The sequence below is a fragment of the Argopecten irradians genome, chromosome 6, assembly GCF_041381155.1.
Source record: "Argopecten irradians isolate NY chromosome 6, Ai_NY, whole genome shotgun sequence".
NCBI classification, from domain to species: Eukaryota; Metazoa; Mollusca; class Bivalvia; order Pectinida; family Pectinidae; genus Argopecten; species Argopecten irradians.
Window position 1 is genome coordinate 8,337,009 of NC_091139.1, and position 24,365 is coordinate 8,361,373.

The following is a 24,365-nucleotide window of genomic DNA, read 5'->3' on the forward strand; positions in this document are numbered from 1 at the left end:
AATAAATAACAAACAGATGAATATTCATGCGAAATATTGACCTTTATTTCCATAATTTTCCATGGAAATGGCTAGATATGCACTTTTGTTCTGATATACATATATATGGCCTTTAGATGAGGGGAGACAACTGTACTGCTACAAAACAACACGGGGGATATGCATAATGAACAGAGCTTGAATTTTTATTTGTATAATTTTGCATGAATGAAGAGATTCTATTAATGATCAGTTTTGTATGATTGGTAGTCCAAGTTTCCTCCGACTCTAATACCAGAGAAGGACAGACATCTGACTGAAGGAAACCTGGGACTTAATAATGATTATAAATTTCCTTACAAATGTGACAACAAAAGTTAGTTTGTGCACGTGACATTGGACATAACACAATCTTCAAACACAGGTTTCACAAGTAAGAACACCAGAGATATATTAATCTCAAATATTAACTTTGAAAAAAATTGTTAATTAAAATTTCATCGTTGTTAAGATATTTGAAAAGAAAATTCAGTGATCAGGACATCAGAGACTGCAATTTCTATAAATAACTTCTACATTATACCAATATGTTGTTCCTAGTTGCCTACCTTGTGAAACACTGGATACAACATTCATAATCTCAGTATTAGGAGTATTATCATGATCGATGAAGAATGTGACATATTTGTAGCAGAACAGCATGACAGACTACAGTCTGATAAAGTACAACCTGAACCTTCTGATCTCAAACTTGTGAATATATATATGATATAGCCATGATGTAAAAGAGATTGAGGTGTTCTGATATATTACCGCTGGCCCACCACCTCTTGGGTGTGAGTTCAAAACCAGCATGCTTGGCAATCAAGTTTTCTCAGAGTACATTGAATTTCTTCCACTTACTATCCCCAATATTCCAGGAGTTACTGCCACTGTCATTATATCCATCCCTGGATAATGTTGTAGATAAACTGAAGACTCTGTGTGCAACAACAGATGGAAAGGTAGTTTGGTCCTTTGATGTACATCATGTACAATACACTGTACAGCTTTGAAGTTGGGCGTTGCTCTCTGTAAGCTTCAAAGGAAGTCTCTGTAGACCTGTGATTGGTCAGTTTTTTCTCCAGAAATGTATTCAGTGGATATGACAGTGATAGTAATCCCTGGAATATTGAGTATTGGACAAACATTGTATATCCTTTGATGATCCCGGCTGTTAATAGGCTTTAAAATAAACCCACACATTTCTGTTACTTCATTCAAACATCCTGGATACCTTTTCAGTACCATGATTTCTCAACAACTTTGACATCACATGGTTCAACCTTAAAACAAATGTACATTTTTTTGTTTATTAATTTTCTGTGTATTCTATGTAACATAATTATGAATTAAAAATTATTCAATAAACTTAAACAGTATTTTCTCTCATTCATTAACCCATGCATGCATTCAAAACTTTGTATGTGAACTAAATAAGTCCATAGTCTTTTAGGTTATTACCTTCAGTAGGTCAGCAGAATGAAGGAAAGAAGAAAAGATGATTGAATAGAGATGTAAAATACAGCTTTCTAGTTTTTCATTTTGTAAACAGAACAGACGTTGATAAAATGAAAACATTAAAACCTCAACTGAAACTAGGAAAACTGAGAGAGATAACCAAATATGCTTTACTTAAACTTGAGTCTTCAAGTTTTAAGAAATGAAATCTTTAGCAATCATCTAGATGAGGTTAAAATTATTCAGTGTCAATACCACATCACATAATTAGAGATATATCATTAACTTTGATTTTAAATAAAGCTGTAAACAATCGACATGATATGCAAAATTATAGCAATCATCTAGATGAGGTTAAAATTATTCAGTGTCAATACCACATCACATAATTAGAGATATATCATTAACTTTGATTTGAAATAAAGCTGTAAACAATCGACATGATATGCAATATACAAGTATCATTGACTTTGACTTTACATACAATAGAAGTTTTTGAGCCATATAAACTATATTCTTCAAATCAACGCAAAATTGGATTCAATCCTTTACTCTTGATAAATCTAAATAAAATCTTCTATCATTATAATATTTCTTCTATAATTACACAGAAAGACTATGATTATATACATGTATACACATCACGATATGCTATCGGTAATAAGCCCACCTGCCTTAGAATTAAATTTTGAGAGTTTAAGGGTCTTATATCCCAATGAGTTTTTCATAATGATTTAATTATAACTTAACTGAATTGACCCGAAAGCATTGCAAACATGTTTTGCCATTTTCAAATATGGTCACAACCTCTGAAGTAATTTTGATACACTACAGTGGTTGAAAAGACCTGTTAACACTTGTTCACACTGACCAAATAATCCTTAGTTCCATACACATAGTTTAAATCTACATTTCAGACGACAAGCACTGGTTTACCGTCTACATGACTCCGCATATTCAGACAGTTTAGATAATAAAGCCATATATGGAATTTAAACATGATTAACAAACATAGCTGTTATTTTTTAAATGACAAATCTGAAAAAAAATTTAAACTTTAAACACAACAATTCAGTATCTCAACAACAATAACAAATAATTCTGTATTAACATATATAAGCAATCTGATTAAAATCAGATCTTCGATTATGTACTGGAGCGTAGAGTATCAGAGCGTAATCGAAGATCTGATTTTAATCAGACTGCATATATAGATTCTTTGTACACTGGACAAACAATAGCTTCAATCATATCAACTCACCATAAAAACACTTTATCAACAACGGCAGGTAAATACAGATTTTTAGAAGTCACAATTATATGTAACTCCAAAAACTGCCGTTAGTTCATTATCACTTTCGTACAGTAAATTTTCAAGATTATCTTCACAGATAAATTTCTGACTTATATTGTTAAGTATTTCAATTTTATTTGGGGGAAGGTAATCTCCACAAGGTTGTTCAGAAAGGGAAATTGTGAAATTCCCTCAATATTGGTTATAGTGATGTGTAGCCACTTCTTTTCTGACTAGAATACAGAGGAGTGTACTATGTGTGAATAATGATATTTTCCCAATGACTGTATACCAACATATTTTGTTTTAACTTAAGTTTATATTTTATTGGTTTGACCACTATTCTACATCAATTTAATTTCATGATTTATAGCCATTTGGTTCTATTTTACCTATGATCAAAACAATTTTGTCACATTTTTTTTTAGGAGTATGTGTCTTAACGCTTGTGCTATACACGAAATTTAATTACAAGGGAAAATGGTCTTTTCTCCAATTTTGGAATAGGGGAAATAGCTGGGAAATACCATGACAGTAAATTCAAAATGGCTCTTGAAACGAATAGTAATGTTGTTGCATACAACGTACTTCTTAGTAGTGAACATGAAAACGTCATTGATAAAAAAAGTCAAGTTGTGGCATGGCAACGATATTTGAGTACGGACAGATCAATATTGTCACCTGTCCCATGTCTGTAATCATATTATTTTTTCAATATAGTTTTTTTTTTGTTACATACTACATTTGTATTTTCAGGTAGTTTTTAACATTGAACAATGAAAGCCTACAGACCATTTTACACTTTAACAACAAATAAAACACATTCAATACTTTACAAGTAAAATCTGAAAGTAAAACAACCATACCCTGATCACAATATCACCAATCAATCAAACATATACATATATATATTAGAAATTCTAACATTAGAGGTAATCTATTGTTTAACATACAATTGCACTATCACGTTTAACACATACCAGAAACCAGCTTCTGGTATAAACCAGATATTTTAACAATTTTTCCTCGGTTTGTACCCTGAACAGATGTTTAATTTACCCAGTAATTTTTTTTTAGACTTGGTACATAGATTTACACTGGAGCAAAACTTGTCCACTTTCGGGTACTGAATTCTTCATTTAAGTTAGCAACTTTTTTTTTTTTTTTTTTTTTTTTTTGCAAAAATTCAAAATTGACAAGAATGGAATAAATGTTTGCGATACAAAAATCTTAAATTATAGCAAGAACCAGCTTTCTCTTATAACTCATGAAGTGGTTATGTCTTTTTTCCTGATAATATTTGAAACGATTTTCCAGAAACCAAAATAAATTGTTTGTACACTGAGAAATATTCAGAGTAAATTATTTTGTTACTTGTTTTATCACCTACACGACTCCACCTATTGATAAGTGTTCTGTTTCTTTGAAAATTCTCAATATCAAAATATTTTCATCAGAATCAAAGAAAGATGGCACTCTGTTAGCTGTTTAACTGTCACTTTAAACAATTGATATGCACATCTGAAGATAACAAATTTGCGTTTAGGTGTGAAAACACTCAAAGACAAATCTCGGCAAATAAATGTTATCCCCGAAGATATCAATATTATTTTGATTACAACTCCAGTAAGTAAATCATACAGCCTTTTCAGTTCCTGTAAACAATACATGACAAGCTGTAAACTAATGTTCGATGATTTTCCTCCATACTGAGCCACGGGATACCATATTTATTCTGTATTCGACCATATGATGCCGGGTTTTTCTCGATGTTTTCCATTGTTGATTACCAGTTCACTTGTTGTTTTCTCATTTCTTTGCTGATCCCCTTTCACGCTTTTCCTTGCTAAGAGCTATAATATTTATCGATAAGTTTTTGACATCTGGATTTGTCTCAGGATTCTCAATCATTTGTTGTAGAATTTCTGATCCCCCCTCTTCTTCCAACATCAAACAGTAACGATCACCTACAAAATACATATATAATTATATTATATTTCGTAACAAAATTTTATCTGTAGAGTTTTATTTTAAATTTTAAAGAAAGTGTGGTTGCTTTCACAAAATTGCTGCTGAAAATATTTGTTTACATTCAGTTCGTAAAATAGGTCACAATCGAACTGTCAGATTGTCCAATCCCTAACTGTATAATGTCTGCTTCTAAAATAAGATAATTATGTTACTAGTTTTAACCTGATGAAAAGCTATGTATCTATTGTTTAATTTGTCAACAAGTTTATTGTTTTGGCTGGTGCTGAATATGTAATCACATCCACTTTGTGTGACCCAGCAGCTCGCTGTGATTCTTCGTAACTGGCCTGTGTAAGGCACATGTTTACAGCTAATTTATCAACTCGATTGGCGGACTAAAAATAGACTGATGCATATTTTAATGTCGACTTTAACTGAGTGGACTAACATACATTGGCAATTTCTTCCACATGTTTCCACCAGGTACAGCGAGTTCAAATATGCATTGTTAGGGCCTAAATAAAATATTAGACCTTGCTCTTTTGTGCACTATATACCAGCATAAATTTGGTTTGGTTTGTTTAGTTTTACGCCCTATTATTAACAGCCAGGGTCATGTAAGGACGTGCCAGGTTTGTTAGTGGAGGAAAGCCGGAGTACCCGGAGAAAAACCACCGGCAAGCGGTCAGTACCTGGCAACTGCCCCACATGGGATTCGAACCCGCATCCCAGAGGTGGAGGGCTTGTGGTAATATGTCGGGACATCTAACCACTCGGCCACCGCGGCCCCTACCAGCATGAATAATTTTAATTGTGAATTAAAGTCAATTCCTTATCTGTCATATGATTTTTATTATGATTATTTACACAATCTTTATTCAAAACATTTTTGTTGCATATGCAAAATATACAGTTACAGTATCGCTCATTTTTTGGTGACCCCATTGCGGCAATTTGCTTAAAACAAACCTTACTTTTACGTTCATAATTTGAACAATGTATACGAAATAGGATTTACTGTAAGAAGTCAGTGTTTGAATTATCACAAGCTAAAATTTACATTTTTTTTCCAGAAGAGATTGCGTGTTCGAACTATCCGCCAGTTCTAATTAACTGGATATTTATCGTACTTACCATTTTTTGTACAGACGTGTTGTATGGCCCACACGGCCCACAGTTGTACGGTAGGTACAGAATAACACCTCAACAGGGGAAAGAATGGCTTGAACGACCTGTGAAATGTAGTGATTTTTCAAATTACCATATAACCTGTTATTTTTGAGGAGATATTTTTTCAATTACATGTATGCGAAAAATTATGATAGCAAAAATATGATTCATAAAATATTGAGAAACGGTTGAATCATATAATACCCTGCAAGCTATGGACACGAAAACTTAAAATTGCTACTGCTGCTGAAATTCTATTAGACTTGTATCGATTGAGACATTTTTTTGTGAGCAAAAATTACCGTACATCACTTTCAAGAATGTGGCGTTGGACTCACAAATACATCACATTTCAATCAATACCTACCGGCAAGGACAAATAACTCTGTAATATGCAATGTAGAGTTATAGGCATTAAACATTTTACACAACATTTTGTACAGATCGCGATTTTCCATTACATTAAGCCTTTCATTATCAACTATGTCACAGACAAAGGTATTTACCTGTAGGCTACCATTTCTCCTTTGGGCTGTTCCCACTTCAAAACAACTTCTCCCTGTATAGTCAAGGAAATTCATGTAAATGACATCTTGCTTTCATTTTTTCATGTAATAATTGTACATATTGTTGGTACATGTTCATATAGTGATATTTAACATTTTAGATTTCAGGATTGTTAGGTATCAACATAAAATTGATATTCAACTGAGGAATTTGAGATTCTTAATTCTGACCAGCATCTTCCAAAAAGGCTAATTATATCATGTAGTTATAAGTCAGATATTTTGTTATCAAGTTTGAAAAAAACCCACATTTTTGCAAATATTTCCATGAAAATGGCAAACAAAAAAGTGTTGGAAAAATGGCAATCAGTGAAAATTGGTTTGCATGGAAAGAAATCATTTTGCAAATCTCAAATTTATATGCCGGTAAATAGCACAAAACTGTTTGACTTTTCAAGAGATTTTCCATGCGTTCCATTTGTTCCATTTGCGGATTCGTACTAGTTGCACTAAAGTGATACGTCACCGCCTAATGGAACGAATTTGGATTTTTCCATGATGTCGGCATCCATATGAAAGATACACTTCAAATATAAAAGTCAAATATTTTCTGTGTTAGCAATAACATGGTTAAAAAAAGTAATACGTAAATAGTTTTGACACATTGAAACAAATAATCCATGTAATTTCATTTGATATAAATACGATCTGTCTTGTTTTAACCACAGAAAACATTTCGATGACAACTGAAAAATCTTGAGTGCATCATCTTGGATCAATTTGGTACGCTTCTGAAAACGATCCACTTGTATCAGTACAGTTCTGCTGGTACGGTGCGTTCCATTTGAGATACAGCAGATTTCTATCGATACAATTGGTACGACTCCGCAAATGGAACATACGAATAACTATAACTTACCAGCTCCTGTAGTATTTCTTCCCTGTCTGTTGACGACACGAGCCATGCCTCTGCCCCATCACTAGCCAAGTGAGCTATGATTCCAGCCGCGAAGTAACTCACATCTATCTGTTCCGCATGGATGAGCTTCTTTAAGAGGATTAAGTTATCAGTCCTCATCAGAAATCCTCGTAGTTCCCGTACCTCGGCAATGTTGTTCTATCATAGATCAAAAGATATTTAGCACAATGACACATCATCAGCCTGTTCAGCAATGTCATAAACATCATAAGAAACATGTAACAACACTACTGTGATGTCACGGATAGTTATGACATCATAATCAAAATATGATGACAGATGTTTTAAGACTGTCTCTATAGACGGAAACGTTAAATTTCCCTAAATGAAATTAAGTGAAATTTTTTGTCTATATTGATAAATACAATAGCATAATTTAACATAAGTCCTTAAATAATTTGATATGCTACTCGTCGAAAACCTTGTGGCAAATCAAAATGAAATTATTGAACAAGTTTCTCTTCTTAAATCTTCTAATTAACACTAACTTGCTCTTGTCATCAATTTCAAAAGGCACATGAGTAATGGGAAAAAGACTTCCTGACATCACAGATAATATAATGAAGGCACTTCATTGTCTCTTCATCGTGAAAAAAACCATGCAAATGAAGGTAAAATATCTATGACATCCAAGTATATGTTATTGTATTTGCCATACATTCCTTTTAGTACTACTTACCAAAAGTCCTAATATCTTGGTCTCTACATGGACCCTGACATCGGTTTCCATATCCATGACCACCTACAACCATTATGACAAAATAAACATCATCTCATATCAACAGTGATTACTTTGATTGGCTGAGATTGTAATGTGAAGGATACCATGTCAAATCTGGTGACTATAGTACACTGTGTCGCTTAATCATCCTGAGCAATCTAGGAATTCACTCAGACATTTCAATAAGGTCAACCTAAACCATCAACTTTCCACTTTAACCTTGAATTGATTATCGAAATGAAGTCTTGCTTGTATGCAAATAAGTCATCGGGTACTTCTACTTATCGCACAAATTCCGCAAATTCCTGACAGCAACGAGAGTGAAATATCCTGAAACACATGAACACCGGTACTGTCAACAATAGAGTATAACTTACCATCAGGGTATCCATAAAAAGGTCCAGCCCTTTCTCCTTAAGGAAGACCCGGCAGGTTGGAGGAGATTCATCTGAAATAAAAGAGTATTGTTTTACTCATACAATAGAACATCAAGATCTAATTGACAATTTCATAGTATCAATTTCATAGTATCATCATTTCATCGTTTTAAGCCATTAAGCCAAAGAAACATTTTCTCAAGCTAAATGGTACTAAATATATCAAAACTTTTGTAAAGAGAAGAAAGATATTGTTTGTTGTAGACAGGGGCAGATAACTGTGATACTGTTTGTCTGTAGACAGGGGCAGATAACTGTGATACTGTTTGTCTGTAGACAGGGGCAGATAACTGTGATAGTTTTTGTCTTTAGACAGGGGCAGATAACTGTGATAGTTTTTGTCTATAGACAGGGGCAGATAACTGTGATAGTTTTTGTCTTTAGACAGGGGCAGATAACTGTGATACTTTTGTCTGTAGACAGGGGCAGATAACTGTGATACTGTTTGTCTGTAGACAGGGGCAGATAACTGTGATACTGTTTGTCTGTAGACAGGGGCAGATAACTGTGATACTGTTTGTCTGTAGACAGGGGCAGATAACTGTGGTACTGTTTGTATGTAGACAGGGACAGATAACTGTGATACTGTTGTCTGTAGACAGTGGCAGATAACTGTGATACTGTTTGTCTGTAGACAAGGGCACATGACTTGATACTGTTGTCTGTAGACAGGGGCAGATAACTGTTTTTTTTTTCTGCAGACAGGGGCAGATAACTCTTATACTGTTGTCTGTAGATAGACGCAGATAACTTATACTAATTTCCACTAGTTTTACCTGTTAGGTTCCATAGAGCACTGAGTGTGAACTTGAGAGTGATATCTATCGACCTCGCCTCCACTTTCATCCGGACTAGATCTAACATCTTCTGCATGTATTTGGTCTTAGCTCCTAGAAGTGACGTTTGGCTTGTGGAAATTTTGGCAGCGAGAATCGAGCAGATTGCGACGGACATCCGATTCATGGATGGATCATCAAACTGACAGAGGCATTCCATCACCAGTTTAGCACAGCGGTAACGGTCAAACGACTGAAAATAGGCAAATCCCATAATATAGCACAGTTTGCCCATTACTAGTGAGCAAATAACTTACATTAGACAAACCCTTTAACTCAGCAAATCCATAACCAGGGCCAAATGGGCCTGAATTACTCACCTGCTATGTGGTAATCATGGTTCATACTTAACAAATAGGAGAGTAAATAAGAATTTATATCATGCCCAAGCATGTCAGAGGCCCAATATAAGGTCTGTACGCCTCACGGTTATTAAGAAGAAGTTGTTTAAAGATTTTAGCCTATCTGACTGCTGTGACCTTGAATGAAGGTCAAGGTCATACATGTGAACAAACTTACTAGTCCTTCATCCCAGAATGTCACAGGCCCAATATCAGGTCCCTAGGCCCTTCGGGTATTTAGAAGATGTAGTTTAAAGATTTTAGCCTACCAGTATTTGACCCCTGTGACCTTGAATGAAGGCCAAGGCCATTCATTTATTGACACAGACGGACGGATGGATGATGGACGCCGCACCACTGCATCGGGCAGGTGAGCTAATGATCAAATGACTGAAACCAACATATAATGTGAAGGGCTAACTTTGGTGCACTTCTTGAAAAAACACAACACAAGGATTGAACTAAGAGTCCCATTCTAAAATCAGGGGGTTCTCTCCAATTAATTAAAATATAGATTTTGTTATCAGAGGCCTATATCATTTTCTACTGTTTTGAAATATCATTTCAAAATGTTAATTGTTTCTGCTTGATCTTTTGATTTAGAAGTACCTTTCATTCTAAATACTTTTCACTTGAGTCCCTGTGACCTTAATCATTTTATGTAGGATATCCAAAGCAAATATTTTCTGTCAGCAATGCAGAAAACCTGCATCAGGTAAGACCCTGTGTATATATATACTAACCACATCCTGTAGTATCCGATCACTGCACAGAGTCAGTAGAGCATTCTTCTGGAGCTGAAATCACAACAGAATATTTCATCATTTTAAGATACACACTTATCCATACATGTATCCATAATTCTGAAAAGTACAAACAAAACATGCTCCTCAAATAGGCCAAAATAAATTTATGAACTTAACTTTTATTGTGCTACATATTGTGTTCAAATTAAATTTAAAAGGAAATTTCTATATTCAATGACCTTGAGTTGACCTTGAGACTACTTTTATACTCAGTGACATTGAGTTTGCCCTGGGCACCAGTTTTATACTTAATGATGTCGACCTTGAGTTGACTCTGGGCACCAGTTTTATACATAGTGTCCATGAGTTGACCTTGGGCACCAGTTTTTTCCTTAATGACCTTGAGTTGACGCTGGACACCAGTTTTATACCTAATGGCCTTGAGTTGACTCTGGACACCAGTTTTATCCTTAATGACCTTGAGTTGACCCTGGGCACCAGTTTTATACCTAATGACCTTGAGTTGACCCTGGGCACCAGTTTTATCCTTAATGACCTTGAGTTGACTCTGGACACCAGTTTTATCCTTAATGACCTTGAGTTGACTCTGGGCACCAGTTTTATACCTAATGACCTTGAGTTGACCCTGGGCACCAGTTTTATACCTAATGACCTTGAGTTGACTCTGGACACCAGTTTTATCCTTAATGACCTTGAGTTGACTCTGGGCACCAGTTTTATACCTTAATGACCTTGAGTTGACCCTGGGCACCAGTTTTATACCTAATGACCTTGAGTTGACCCTGGACACCAGTTTTATACCTAATGACCTTGAGTTGACTCTGGACACCAGTTTTATCCTTAATGACCTTGAGTTGACTCTGGGCACCAGTTTATACTTAATGACCTTGGGTTGATCCTGTATACAATTTTATATTCAATGATCTTGAGTTGACCCTAGGCACCACTTTTTATATTAATTACAGTGACCTTGAGTTGACCCTAGACCTACCTGCTGGTGGTTTGGGAAGTTGTCCATGGACAGAAGCGTCAGGTTGACGACATGTTTCAGACAAGCAGGGTGTACTTTGTTTCCAATCTCCCCTTTAGATAGGTTATACAGACAGGCTGTGGCGGCCATCTGGACACCTAACTGTTTGGGATGACTTTTCATGGCAGGCAAGACAAGCTAAACATGGACAAATAAAATCAGTTATCAAGAAAGAGTCATACAGGATCTCACTTCTAATTAGAGATTCACAGCTTGTGATTTATATTGGAAGTACAACAATAAGAGATTTTCTACCCTTCAGCATGTTACAGATATGTAATTAAATTTAAATTTATCCACTGAAAAATGTACTTTTGTAATCTATTATGTTAAACAAACTAAATTTTACTGGCATGTAAATCTTATCAAGACCTCCTAACAGACCTTAACTATATCCTCTCTAGGTTCGACCATTGTCTGGGTCAGTCTGAACAGCGTGTACAATGACTTCTGTACGTAGACAACTCGATGGACGTATCGCCTCAGCGCCTCCAATACCTGTCGTTCGTTAGCGTCGCCACTGATCTGTAATCAAAGGTGAATTACTAAAGTCAAAATTATTTTAAGACTGTCTAAGGGAGATTGAAAAATAGGTCACATATATATGTACATGTAGTAGCTATTCCACAGTGAACAAATTGTGTGTAAAAATGAAACTTAGGAGTTTAGCATTCATCTTTTACATTAGATTTGTCACATTGCATTATTGAACTTCGGCAAATTAAAGAACACTGGATTTTGTACAATTATAAATTGATAACATTATCAACCTTGATATAAGATTTTTATTTTTTTGCTGGCTTCAAACTGGAAATGAAATTGATACATATTTGGAATAGGACTCATATTAACATATTTGATGTTTGTGAAAACTTACCACAATATCACAGTAGAAATCTCCACACTCGTCATCGCAGAACATCGGCATCTCACAGTACGCAGTCCTCGCCAAACCCAGGAACTTCATGTTTTTGTGTTCAGATATAAATTTCCTGCAAAATATATGAGAACATCATCAGGAAAAATGACACAACTCCTGATCATAACTTAGAAATAGAAAAGGTTGTATTTTGGTCAGTCAAATTTTTCCTATCAAGGTTTCCCCTCAAAAACATGCATGTAAAAGAGTGACAGCATCAAATTCAATGTCTCACCTGATGAGTCTCTTAAGAATTGTCTTAAAATGCATCCTCTATACTCAAGGGGTTACTATCACTGTTGTTATATATCCACTCCTGCACTATGTCATAGCAAAAGTGAAGGATTTGTGTGCAACAACAGATGCCACAGGTAGTTTTGATTTACAACAAAATAATTGAATAACAAATGAGGTGGGGTGTCAATTCTGTAGTCTTCAAAGGAAGTCTCTGCAAGCCTGTCATTAGTCAGTTTCTTTCTCCTGAACTGCCTTCAGTTTTGCTATATAACATACAGTCAAGGGATATATATAACAGGAGTGTTAATAACCCCTGGAATAACGAGGGTTGAAGAAATAATAAAATGATAATAGTAGTAAGTGTAGTCACTATAAAAATAATTTGTATGTAGGTTTATGGTATGTGTAGCTTACCTCAATGTCTTTTCAACAGCTCCTTCTTTCCCAGAGATATCCAGGGATGTCAGGTGTGGTAGACAGTTAAATTTCTCCAACAGATCCTGAATGGGGAACTTAGACTGTGAATCGCCAGCCATGAATGTATGCTGGACAGGAGTGATGACAGAATCGTCTGACACATCCAGATGGACAAGCTTTGTAAGATCAAAGAGGACAGGTACCACATCGTCTTTGTTGGAAGCTCGTAAATTGTACATGGACAGAGATTTTAACCGGTCTCTACATTTCCTGAGCGGTGATATATCGTTTATCTGTGTACAGGAGATGTCCAAGCTTTCTAAGCACGGTAAATCTTCGGCAATAATCTCCAAGCCGTGTTTGTTAAACTCCGTTCGACTTACGTTTAAACTATGTAGATTTCGCAATTTCGACAAAGAAACAACTACACAGAATTTTGTACTGTTTAGGAATGTACTATTGCTAACATTGAGTGATCTTAAATTGCACAACGTCCATTCTCCTAGACACCCTATTGCGTCGTTAACTGTCACACTTTTCAGTCCGGTTATTTCTAACTCTGATATACGATGAGTTTTCAACGTCCTCAAGCCTCTTGTTGTAAGTTGTTGTGCGTCATGTATACAGACCCGCTTCAGATTGGTGACACTAGGATCAAATAAACTGAGCGTTTCATCTGTTAGCTTTCCTTTCTCACATAGACTGTTCAACAGTTGCTCTGACAGGTCGCCATGGAAATATACTTCTGGATCTTTAAATGTAAGTTTTGGTGGTGTTTCAGCTGAGGCCAAACAAAGTGTAGACAGATTGTCACATATAAAATCCACACAACAGTTCTGTAGACTCACAGGGGTGTCATACATTTTTGAAGTTGGAGTTGACGCTGGCGGTAAAATCTACAAAACAAATTGAAAAATAATAGCTAATTAAAAGTGAGTATCACTTCAAAAGGAATCAAAATAAACATAAAATATAGTGAACATTTTACTTAAAATACACGGCTCTTAATTACAGCTCAAGGAAGTTCTGTTTCAGTGTTCTCATAATTTACCATACATATGTTTATACAATTTTCTGTGTATGTTAAATTTGAGATAAAATATTAAATCATTCATCCTTGAAGAAATATTTTGACTCTTCTACATACCGGTAATGTAAATAAACAAGAGGCCCAGAGGGCCTGTATCGCTCACCTGGTTTGTAATGCCTAGAAATGTTCTGAATTCAAGTTCATTGTTTCTTTTCTGAATTCCCCTATTAGGCCCCACTCTTTCTGCTCCAGGGGGTCAAAGCCAAAATTTATACAAATTCTGTTAACCCCAAGGATGTTTCTGGGCCAAATTTGGTTAAAATCCAAACAGAACTATATGACTATTAGCGATTTACAGGATTTACCTCTATTTCCCCTATTGGGCCCCGCCCCTCCTGCCCCATGGGGGTCAGAGCCAAAATTTATACAATTTTCTGTTCTCTTTCCTCCAAGGATGTTTCTGGTCAAATTTGGTTACAATCCATGCAGAACTCTAGGACAAGTAGCGATTTATAGGATTTACCTCTATTTCCCCTATTGGGCCCCGCCCCTCCTGCCCCCGGGGGGTCAGAGCATAAATTTATACAAGTTCTGTTCCCCTTCTGCCAAGGATGTTTGTGGCCAAATTTGGTTACAATCCATGCAGAACTCTAGGACAAGTAGCGTTTTATAGGATTTACCTTTATTTTCCCTATTGGGCCCCGCCCCTCCTGCCCCCGGGGGGTCAGAGCCAAAATTTATACAAGTTCTGTTCCCCTTCTCCCTAGGATGTTTGTGGCCAAATTTGGTTACAATCCATGCAGAACTCTAGGACAAGTAGCGTTTTATAGGATTTACCTTTATTTTCCCTATTGGGCCCCGCCCCTCCTGCCCCCGGGGGGTCAGAGCCAAAATTTATACAAGTTCTGTTCCCCTTCCCCCAAGGATGTTTGTGGCCAAATTTGGTTACAATCCATGCAGAACTCTATGACTAGTAGGAATTGATTAAAGACGGAAATGTTGACGGAGACGGACGACGGACGCCGCGCCATGACATAAGCTCACCGGCCCTTCGGGCCAGGTGAGCTAAAAAACCTGACCAGTCAATTATAAAATTTCAGAGGTGAATGAGTTAAAAACATTGGTATAAGGAATCCTTTAATTTAATACAAAAATTAATAAAGGAGAAAGTAGATTTTCTCTGAGGTAAAACAAATTTTAAATAATTTAAAATGCATTTCCAGGAAAAGATTCAATAAAATATAGATTTGTGATTCATTTATTATATGTTGTTATGTAAATGATGATCCAACACTGTTGGGTGTGGAAATGTTTCCCTATTTATAGCTAAGGTACATTTAAACCTCACTTTATCATGTCATATTTCCAATACTGACTGCTGCCTTAACTCATCACTGACTTTAAATTAACAGACCACCACCTCCATAATATCATGTCTGTCATCATGTCATATTGCTGATACTGACCACTGACTTTACAGACCACCACCCTCCACAATATCCTGTTATCATGTCATATTTACCGATACTGACCACTGACATTACAGACCACCACCTCCACAATATCCTGTTATCATGTCATTTTACTGATACTGACCACTGACATTACAGACCACCACCTCCACAATATCCTGTTATCATGTCATATTGCTGATACTGACCACTGACTTTACAGACCACCACCTCCACAATATCCTGTTATCATGTCATATTACCGATACTGACCACTGACTTTACAGACCACCACCTCCACAATACTGTATCATGTCATATTACCGATACTGACCACTGACTTTACAGACCACCACCTCCACAATATCCTGTTATCATGTCATATTACCGATACTGACCACTGACTTTACAGACCACCACCTCCACAATATCCTGTTATCATGTCATATTACCGATACTGACCACTGACTTTACAGACCACCACCTCCACAATATCCTGTTATCATGTCATATTACCGATACTGACCACTGACTTTACAGACCACCACCTCCACAATATCCTGTTATCATGTCATATTGCTGATACTGACCACTGACTTTACAGACCCCACCTCCACAATACTGTTACATGTCATATCGATACTGCCACTGACAATAAGACCACCCCTCCACAATATCCTGTTATCATGTCATATTGCTGATACTGACCACTGACTTTACAGACCACCACCTCCACAATATCCTGTTATCATGTCATATTACCGATACTGACCACTGACTTTACAGACCACCACCTCCACAATATCCTGTTATCATGTCATATTGCTGATACTGACCACTGACTTTACAGACCACCACCTCCACAATATCCTGTTATCATGTCATATTGCTGATACTGACCACTGACTTTACAGACCACCACCTCCACAATATCCTGTTATCATGTCATATTACCGATACTGACCACTGACTTTACAGACCACCACCTCCACAATATCCTGTTATCATGTCATATTGCTGATACTGACCACTGACATTACAGACCACCACCTCCACAATATCCTGTTATCATGTCATATTGCCGATACTGACCACTGACTTTACAGACCCACCACCACTCCACAATATCCTGTTATCATCATGTCATATTACCGATGACTGACCACTGACATTACAGACCACCACCTCCACAATATCCTGTTATCATGTCATATTACCGATACTGACCACTGACTTTACAGACCACCACCTCCACAATATCCTGTTATCATGTCATATTGCTGATACTGACCACTGACATTACAGACCACCACCTCCACAATATCCTGTTATCATGTCATATTACCGATACTGACCACTGACATTACAGACCCCCACCTCCACAATATCCTGTTATCATGTCATATTACTGATACTGACCACTGACATTACAGACCACCACCTCCACAATATCCTGTTATCATGTCATATTGCCGATACTGACCACTGACATTACAGACCACCACCTCCACAATATCCTGTTATCATGTCATATTTGATACTGACCACTGACATTACAGACCACCACCTCCACAATATCCTGTTATCATGTCATATTACCCGATACTGACCACTGACTTTACAGACACCACCTCCACAATATCCTGTTATCATGTCATAATTACTGATACTGACCACTGACATTACAGACCACCACCTCCACAATATCCTGTTATCATGTCATATTACCGATACTGACCACTGACATTACAGACCACCACCTCCACAATATCCTGTTATCATGTCATATTGCTGATACTGACCACTGACATTACAGACCACCACCTCCACAATATCCTGTTATCATGTCATATTACCGATACTGACCACTGACATTACAGACCACCACCTCCACAATATCCTGTTATCATGTCATATTACCGATACTGACCACTGACTTTACAGACCCCCACCTCCACAATATCCTGTTATCATGTCATATTACCGATACTGACCACTGACATTACAGACCACCACCTCCACAATATCCTGTTATCATGTCATATTACTGATACTGACCACTGACATTACAGACCACCACCTCCACAATATCCTGTTATCATGTCATATTACCGATACTGACCACTGACTTTACAGACCCCCACCTCCACAATATCCTGTTATCATGTCATATTGCTGATACTGACCACTGACTTTACAGACCACCACCTCCACAATATCCTGTTATCATGTCATATTACCGATACTGACCACTGACTTTACAGACCACCACCTCCACAATATCCTGTTATCATGTCATATTACTGATACTGACCACTGACTTTACAGACCACCACCTCCACAATATCCTGTTATCATGTCATATTGCTGATACTGACCACTGACTTTACAGACCACCACCTCCACAATATCCTGTTATCATGTCATATTACCGATACTGACCACTGACTTTACAGACCACCACCTCCACAATATCCTGTTATCATGTCATATTGCTGATACTGACGATACTGACCACTGACTTTACAGACCCCCACCTCCACAATATCCTGTTATCATTCTTATACTTACTGATACAGACCACTGACATTACAGACCACCACCCTCCACAAATATCCAATATCCTGTTATCATGTCATATTACCGATACTGACCACTGACTTTACAGACCACCACCTCCACAATATCCTGTTATCATGTCATATTGCTGATACTGACCACTGACTTTACAGACCACCACCTCCACAATATCCTGTTATCATGTCATATTACCGATACTGACCACTGACTTTACAGACCACCACCTCCACAATATCATGTCATCATGTCATATTGCTGATACTGACCACTGACATTACAGACCACCACCTCCACAATATCCTGTTATCATGTCATATTACTGATACTGACCACTGACTTTACAGACCACCACCTCCACAATATCATGTTATCATGTCATATTGCTGATACTGACCACTGACTTTACAGACCCACCACCTCCACAATATCCTGTTATCATGTCATATTGCTGATACTGACCACTGACTTTACAGACCACCACCTCCACAATATCCTGTTATCATGTCATATTACCGATACTGACCCACTGACATTACACAGACCACCACCTCCACAATATCCTGTATCATGTCATATTGCTGATACTGACCACTGACTTTACAGACCCCCACCTCCACAATATCCTGTTATCATGTCATATTACCGATACTGACCACTGACTTTACAGACCACCACCTCCACAATATCCTGTTATCATGTCATATTACCGATACTGACCACTGACTTTACAGACCACCACCTCCACAATATCCTGTTTATCATGTCATATTACCGATACTGACCACTGACTTTACAGACCACCACCTCCACAATATCCTGTTATCATGTCATATTACCGATACTGACCACTGACTTTACAGACCACCACCTCCACAATATCCTGTTATCATGTCATATTACCGATACTGACCACTGACTTTACAGACCACCACCTCCACAATATCCATCATGTCATATATACCGATACTGACCACTGACTTTACAGACCACCACCTCCACAATATCCTGTTATCATGTCATATTACCGATACTGACCACTGACTTTACAGACCACCACCTCCACAATATCCTGTTATCATGTCATATTACCGATACTGACCACTGACTTTTTACAGACCACCACCTCCACAATATCTGTTATCATGTCATATTACTTTACTGACCAGTCATCATGTCATATTACCGATACTGACCACTGACTTTACAGACCACCACCTCCACAATATCCTGTTATCATGTCATATTACCGATACTGACCACTGACTTTACAGACCACCACCTCCACAATATCCTGTTATCATGTCATATTACCGATACTGACCTTTACAGACACTGACATTACAGACCCCCACCTCCACATTATCCTGTTTGTTACTGGTTTATCACCTATACAACATAACAACGTCTATTACTAGGATTTGCCTCACCGACTATAAAGTCAGCATTCTGCCAACCTACCGATCACAGACTAAACTTAACTGACCAACCAAGGCCACTTATATAGCGGTACTGACCACAGACTTAGCTGACCACTGACCTTCTGATCACTGACTTAACTGACCACCAATTGCAACCTAGCTACTGATCACAGACTTAAATGAAACTAACCACTGACCTAGCTACTGACCACAGACTTATATAGCTGACCATCGACTTAGCTGACCACAAAGACAATTAATTATATAATGACAACCAAATTTACTGACTAATTGACTTTCACAACAACTTGAATTGAATTGTAGGACATGCATTGACTGAATATATACAATACCACTGACTTATCAGACAAATAATTATATATATAACTTACATGTAACTGACCACTGTCTTATCAGACAAATGAATTACATACATATGTATAACTGACCACTGACTTATCAGACAAATAACTTGTGACCACTGTCTTATCAGACAAATGAATTACATGTATAACTGACCATTGACTTATCAGACAAATAACTTACATGTGACTGACCACAGTCTTATCAGACGTACAAATAACTTATATGGAACCGACACTGACTTTAACAACATTCCTGTTTCATGCATCCAACAAAACACTGATACATTCGACCATTATCATCAACAATGGCTTATAACATACACATCTGGCCATCTGCCACATCTACTACTTCTACCGTTACAGCTTCTGTAAAGTGTCTGTGATAGTGTTAAATAGTCAACATATGATATATACGTCTGTTTCAAAATCCATTCTTTACATACATGCATTTGTTTTGTTCAATTACGTAGTGGTCACTTCCAGTCTCTCCCAATACAGGATACAGAATACTATTTTAGAAGTCTTCAATAATCCGTTCTCCTTAAATTTGTGTGTAAACCAAGACACAACATGTACATCAAAACAGAAAATACAGCGCTGTTTTTGAATACTCTTTGAGGAGTGCCCACAATGTATATATACATGTACACAATTCATTAACACTTATATAGCAGCAAGAAAGTGTAACAGCCATATATAAATTCTATATATGTATATATTTACATGTACTGAGGAAAACAGATCAATAATGAAAGCTTGAAATAAATGTATCTGTTTAATCCAGCTGGCCCTAAATTTTTAAATTACCCTGTATTTCCTCTAACCCAGGTGGGCCCTAAAATAATACCTGTATTTCTTCTAACCCACCCAGGCCCTAAACTAATACCTGTGTTTCCTCTAGCCCAGGTGGACCCTAAAATAATACCTGTATTTCCTCTTACCTCAGTTGGGCCCTAAAATAATACCTGTGTTTCTTCTAACCAAGGTGGACCCTAAAATAATACCTGTCATTGAGGTGGACCCTAAAATAATACCTGTATTTCCTAACCAGGTGGGCCTAAAATAATACCTGTATTTTCCTCTAACTCAGGTGGCCCTAAAATAATACCTATTTCTATGGACCCTAAAATAATACCTGTATTTCTTGTAACCCAGGTGGCCCCTAAAATAATACCTGTATTTCTTGTAACCCAGCTGGTGGACCCTAAAATAATACCTGTATTTCCTCTAACTCAGGTGGACCCTAAAATAATTCATGTATTTCTTCAACCTCTGCAGTCCCCTCAAATATTGCCATGTTTCCTCTATTTCTTGTAATTAAACAGAATCAACTGTTCCCTCAGGATCACATTGCATTTTCAAAGAGCAGTGATTTGGTTTATTTATTTTTACGTCCTATTAACAGCCAGGGTTATGTAAGGACGTGCCAGGTTTGTTGGTGGAGGAAAGCCGGAGTACCCGGAGAAAAACCACCGACCAGCGGTCAGTACCTGGCAACTGCCCCACATGGGATTCGAACCCGCATCCCAGAGGTGGAGGGCTTGTGGTAATATGTCGGGACATCTTAACCACTCGGCCACCGCGGCCCCTAAAGTGCAGTGAAGGCAAGCTGAAGTATACCCATAGGTTTGTGTATAAAAGGGAAATTAGGGAGAGTATATATATATTGAACAGTTTAGGTCAGTTGTTATTGTTATTTTTTATATATAAATTTTTCATTCGTAAGAATATTTTCTTCAATTTATGTTATATATAATCTATTAGAAGACAGAGTTGGGCACTCGATGGGAAAGATTGTGTATAATTACACCTATAATTACACAAGGTTTGCATCCAGCTGGAGTCTGAGTGGGCTAAAAGCTGCATTTACTAGTATCTATATATATATACATTGTTTCTACGTAGAAAGAGCAAAGGTGGTGATCAGTGAAGCTGTAACCATCTCTCTAAATGTCAATATTGCTGAATAGATATTGCCTGGAATCTTTCTTACTGCCTCAACAATTACTAACCAACTCTTCGTTTTTCTAATGAGTTCTAATTTTTTGACAGATCTTACATGTACTTGAATGGGGGTTTGAGTGGTACATGTTTGATGCTATCTTATAAAGACATGCATTCACCAGGTGCTGCAGGACTTCAACTCTTATTAATGAAATACTATTGAATGGATTAATATCAGCTAATGGTTGTGACAAGTCATCATGCAGCTATAAAATTGGTGTGATTCTATAGATTTAACAAATAAGGTGCATATATATATAGTTGGAATAAAAGTTTAATGATGTTTTTTGTGCATATATATATAGTTGGAATAAAAGTTTAATGATGTTTTTTGTGAATTTTAAATCTATTTTGATGTGTAAAAAATTATTCAATCATAACATAGGAACTAATTGTATATCATTATTACATTAGCAACCTGTGCAATCACACAATACTACCCAAATCAACACAAGCTTTGAAAATTACCAAAAAAAAAATTGAAATATGATTCAAATTCATTTTTTAATAGTAAATGCAGTAAAAGTTACCTCCCTTGCTTTATCGTTAAGATTCAGGGGGCTGTTCCTTTTAAATTGGAAAAAAACTTCAAATGATCTCTTTTGAAAATTATATATTCAATAGAGAGTTTTTTTTATTGGGGAAAACGTTTATATGAAATTGAGAAAAAAACAGCAAAATTTCTTTAGGGGAAGGGGCCTTTACTCACCCCCAAATGTACCAAAAATCAAGAGGCCCAAGGGCCTTAATGGTCATCTGACTTTCTTGGCAAAAGTCATATAGGGAATTAATTAGATATGGTGTTATGGTAGCCATCTTCCATTTGGGATCATCCAGAGATGTAACAACACTTTGTCAAGATCATATCAGGATAATTTTCAGGCGAGTTTCAGCCATATTGCACCGGTGTAACTTTAGAAGAAGTTCGAAATGTGTTTTCAAGATGACGGCTGTGGCCACCATCTTGGGTTTCGGATTGACCGGTAAAAAATAACAACACTTGGTCGGGACCATGTCAGGATCATTTCATGCAAGTTTCAGCTAAAGCGCACTGGTACAACTTAAGAAGAAGTTCGAAATTTGTTTTCAAGATGGCGGCTGTGGTGGCCATCTTGGATTTCAGATCAACCCGAAAAATAACAACTCTTGGTCGAGATCATATCAGGATCATTTCATAAAAGTTTCAGCTAAATCGCACAAGTAGAACTTGAGAAGAAGTTCAAAATGTGAAAAGTTTACGTACGGCGACGAAGCGTGATGACTAATTATCCTGACCCTTTGGGTCAGATGACCTAAATATCACTAAAGAACAATGAAAAAAACAAGAACAGGATTTTTATCAATTTGTATTTTTTGTTCACTTTTTCCCTGCATTAGTAAATAACTTTTATTCATTACCATAAATTATATGTTATTCTGTTTAAACATATATGCCTGTAGCAGGATTAGACTGGGTTGATCATAATTGACCTGGTAGCTTAATTATGATCAGTCACATCAGTAGAGCACTCGGTTAGTGTTCAGAGGGTCTCGCGTTCGAATCTTGGTCAGCCACTACAGTTTCTCCTCTCCTGTTACATGCCATTTAATTTTGTCAAAACTTACGGCAAAATGTTTAAATATCGAAATATTTTGTTTTAAGTAAATGAAATATCTTTAGAGCAAATTGCATTGGTGGATTTTGGTTAAAGAAATCTGAAATAGATTTAAGAATACATGTACCCAGTAAAACAGAATATGTTGATTTTATATGCATAAGGCCCAATTACAGACCTTCAGTCTCATATATTGTATTTATCTGTTTCATGATATATGTTTTTGTACAAATCGCGTTAACTGAATTTTGATAAAGAGTTTGGATAATAAGCTTAAACATAGGGTCATCATGATATCACATATATTTTAGTTTTTTTTAATTTCCTTTCTAAATCTAATTATAAGATACAAGATTATAATAAACAATCATAGCATATTGAAAAATAAAGTGGAATTGAAAACACACATCGGGTGCGTAATCTGCAAATGAATAAAATGTTTATTTTCATTTCATAACAAACACTGACAAATGAAAAACTTAAGCAACATCCATGACAATTCTAGTGAATACAACAAGTGGTCGCCATTGTATAATTACCTATTCTTCAATGCACTTCATCTCAAATCAGTGTTTTTGGCTTCTATCTCTTGTAATATAATTCCATATTGATTCCTTAATCAAATGTCATACTTCCGTCAAAAACAAGATAAAATTTAGGAAACGTGACCTTTTTTCCTGACCGGATATGATTCAAGAAGGGAGATAACTACAAACGGTCCACTCGTGTCTCGTTACTTCCTGGTTTTTTTTATTTTTATTTTGTATGTTTTCTTCAGTATGTCACAGAAATCAAAATTCATTTTTTCAGAAACATTG

The 24,365-nt window shown here is 36.6% G+C and overlaps 1 protein-coding gene across 1 annotated transcript; it reads right to left on the minus strand.

Moving 5' to 3' along the window:
• Window positions 1–23: 23 nt before the first annotated feature.
• LOC138324880 (protein zyg-11 homolog B-like) lies at window positions 24–24,261 on the minus strand. The gene is made up of 13 exons (XM_069270103.1): window positions 24,087–24,261; window positions 13,102–14,000; window positions 12,409–12,523; window positions 11,916–12,056; window positions 11,493–11,669; window positions 10,478–10,531; window positions 9,334–9,586; window positions 8,498–8,568; window positions 8,079–8,141; window positions 7,340–7,537; window positions 6,421–6,473; window positions 5,879–5,976; window positions 24–4,740 (listed from the first exon to the last, which is right to left on the minus strand). Exons 2-13 carry the CDS (start codon window positions 13,965–13,967, stop codon window positions 4,583–4,585), a joined length of 2,247 nt encoding a protein of 748 aa, XP_069126204.1. The 5' UTR covers window positions 13,968–14,000; window positions 24,087–24,261; the 3' UTR covers window positions 24–4,582.
• Between the last annotated feature and the right edge of the window lie 104 nt (window positions 24,262–24,365).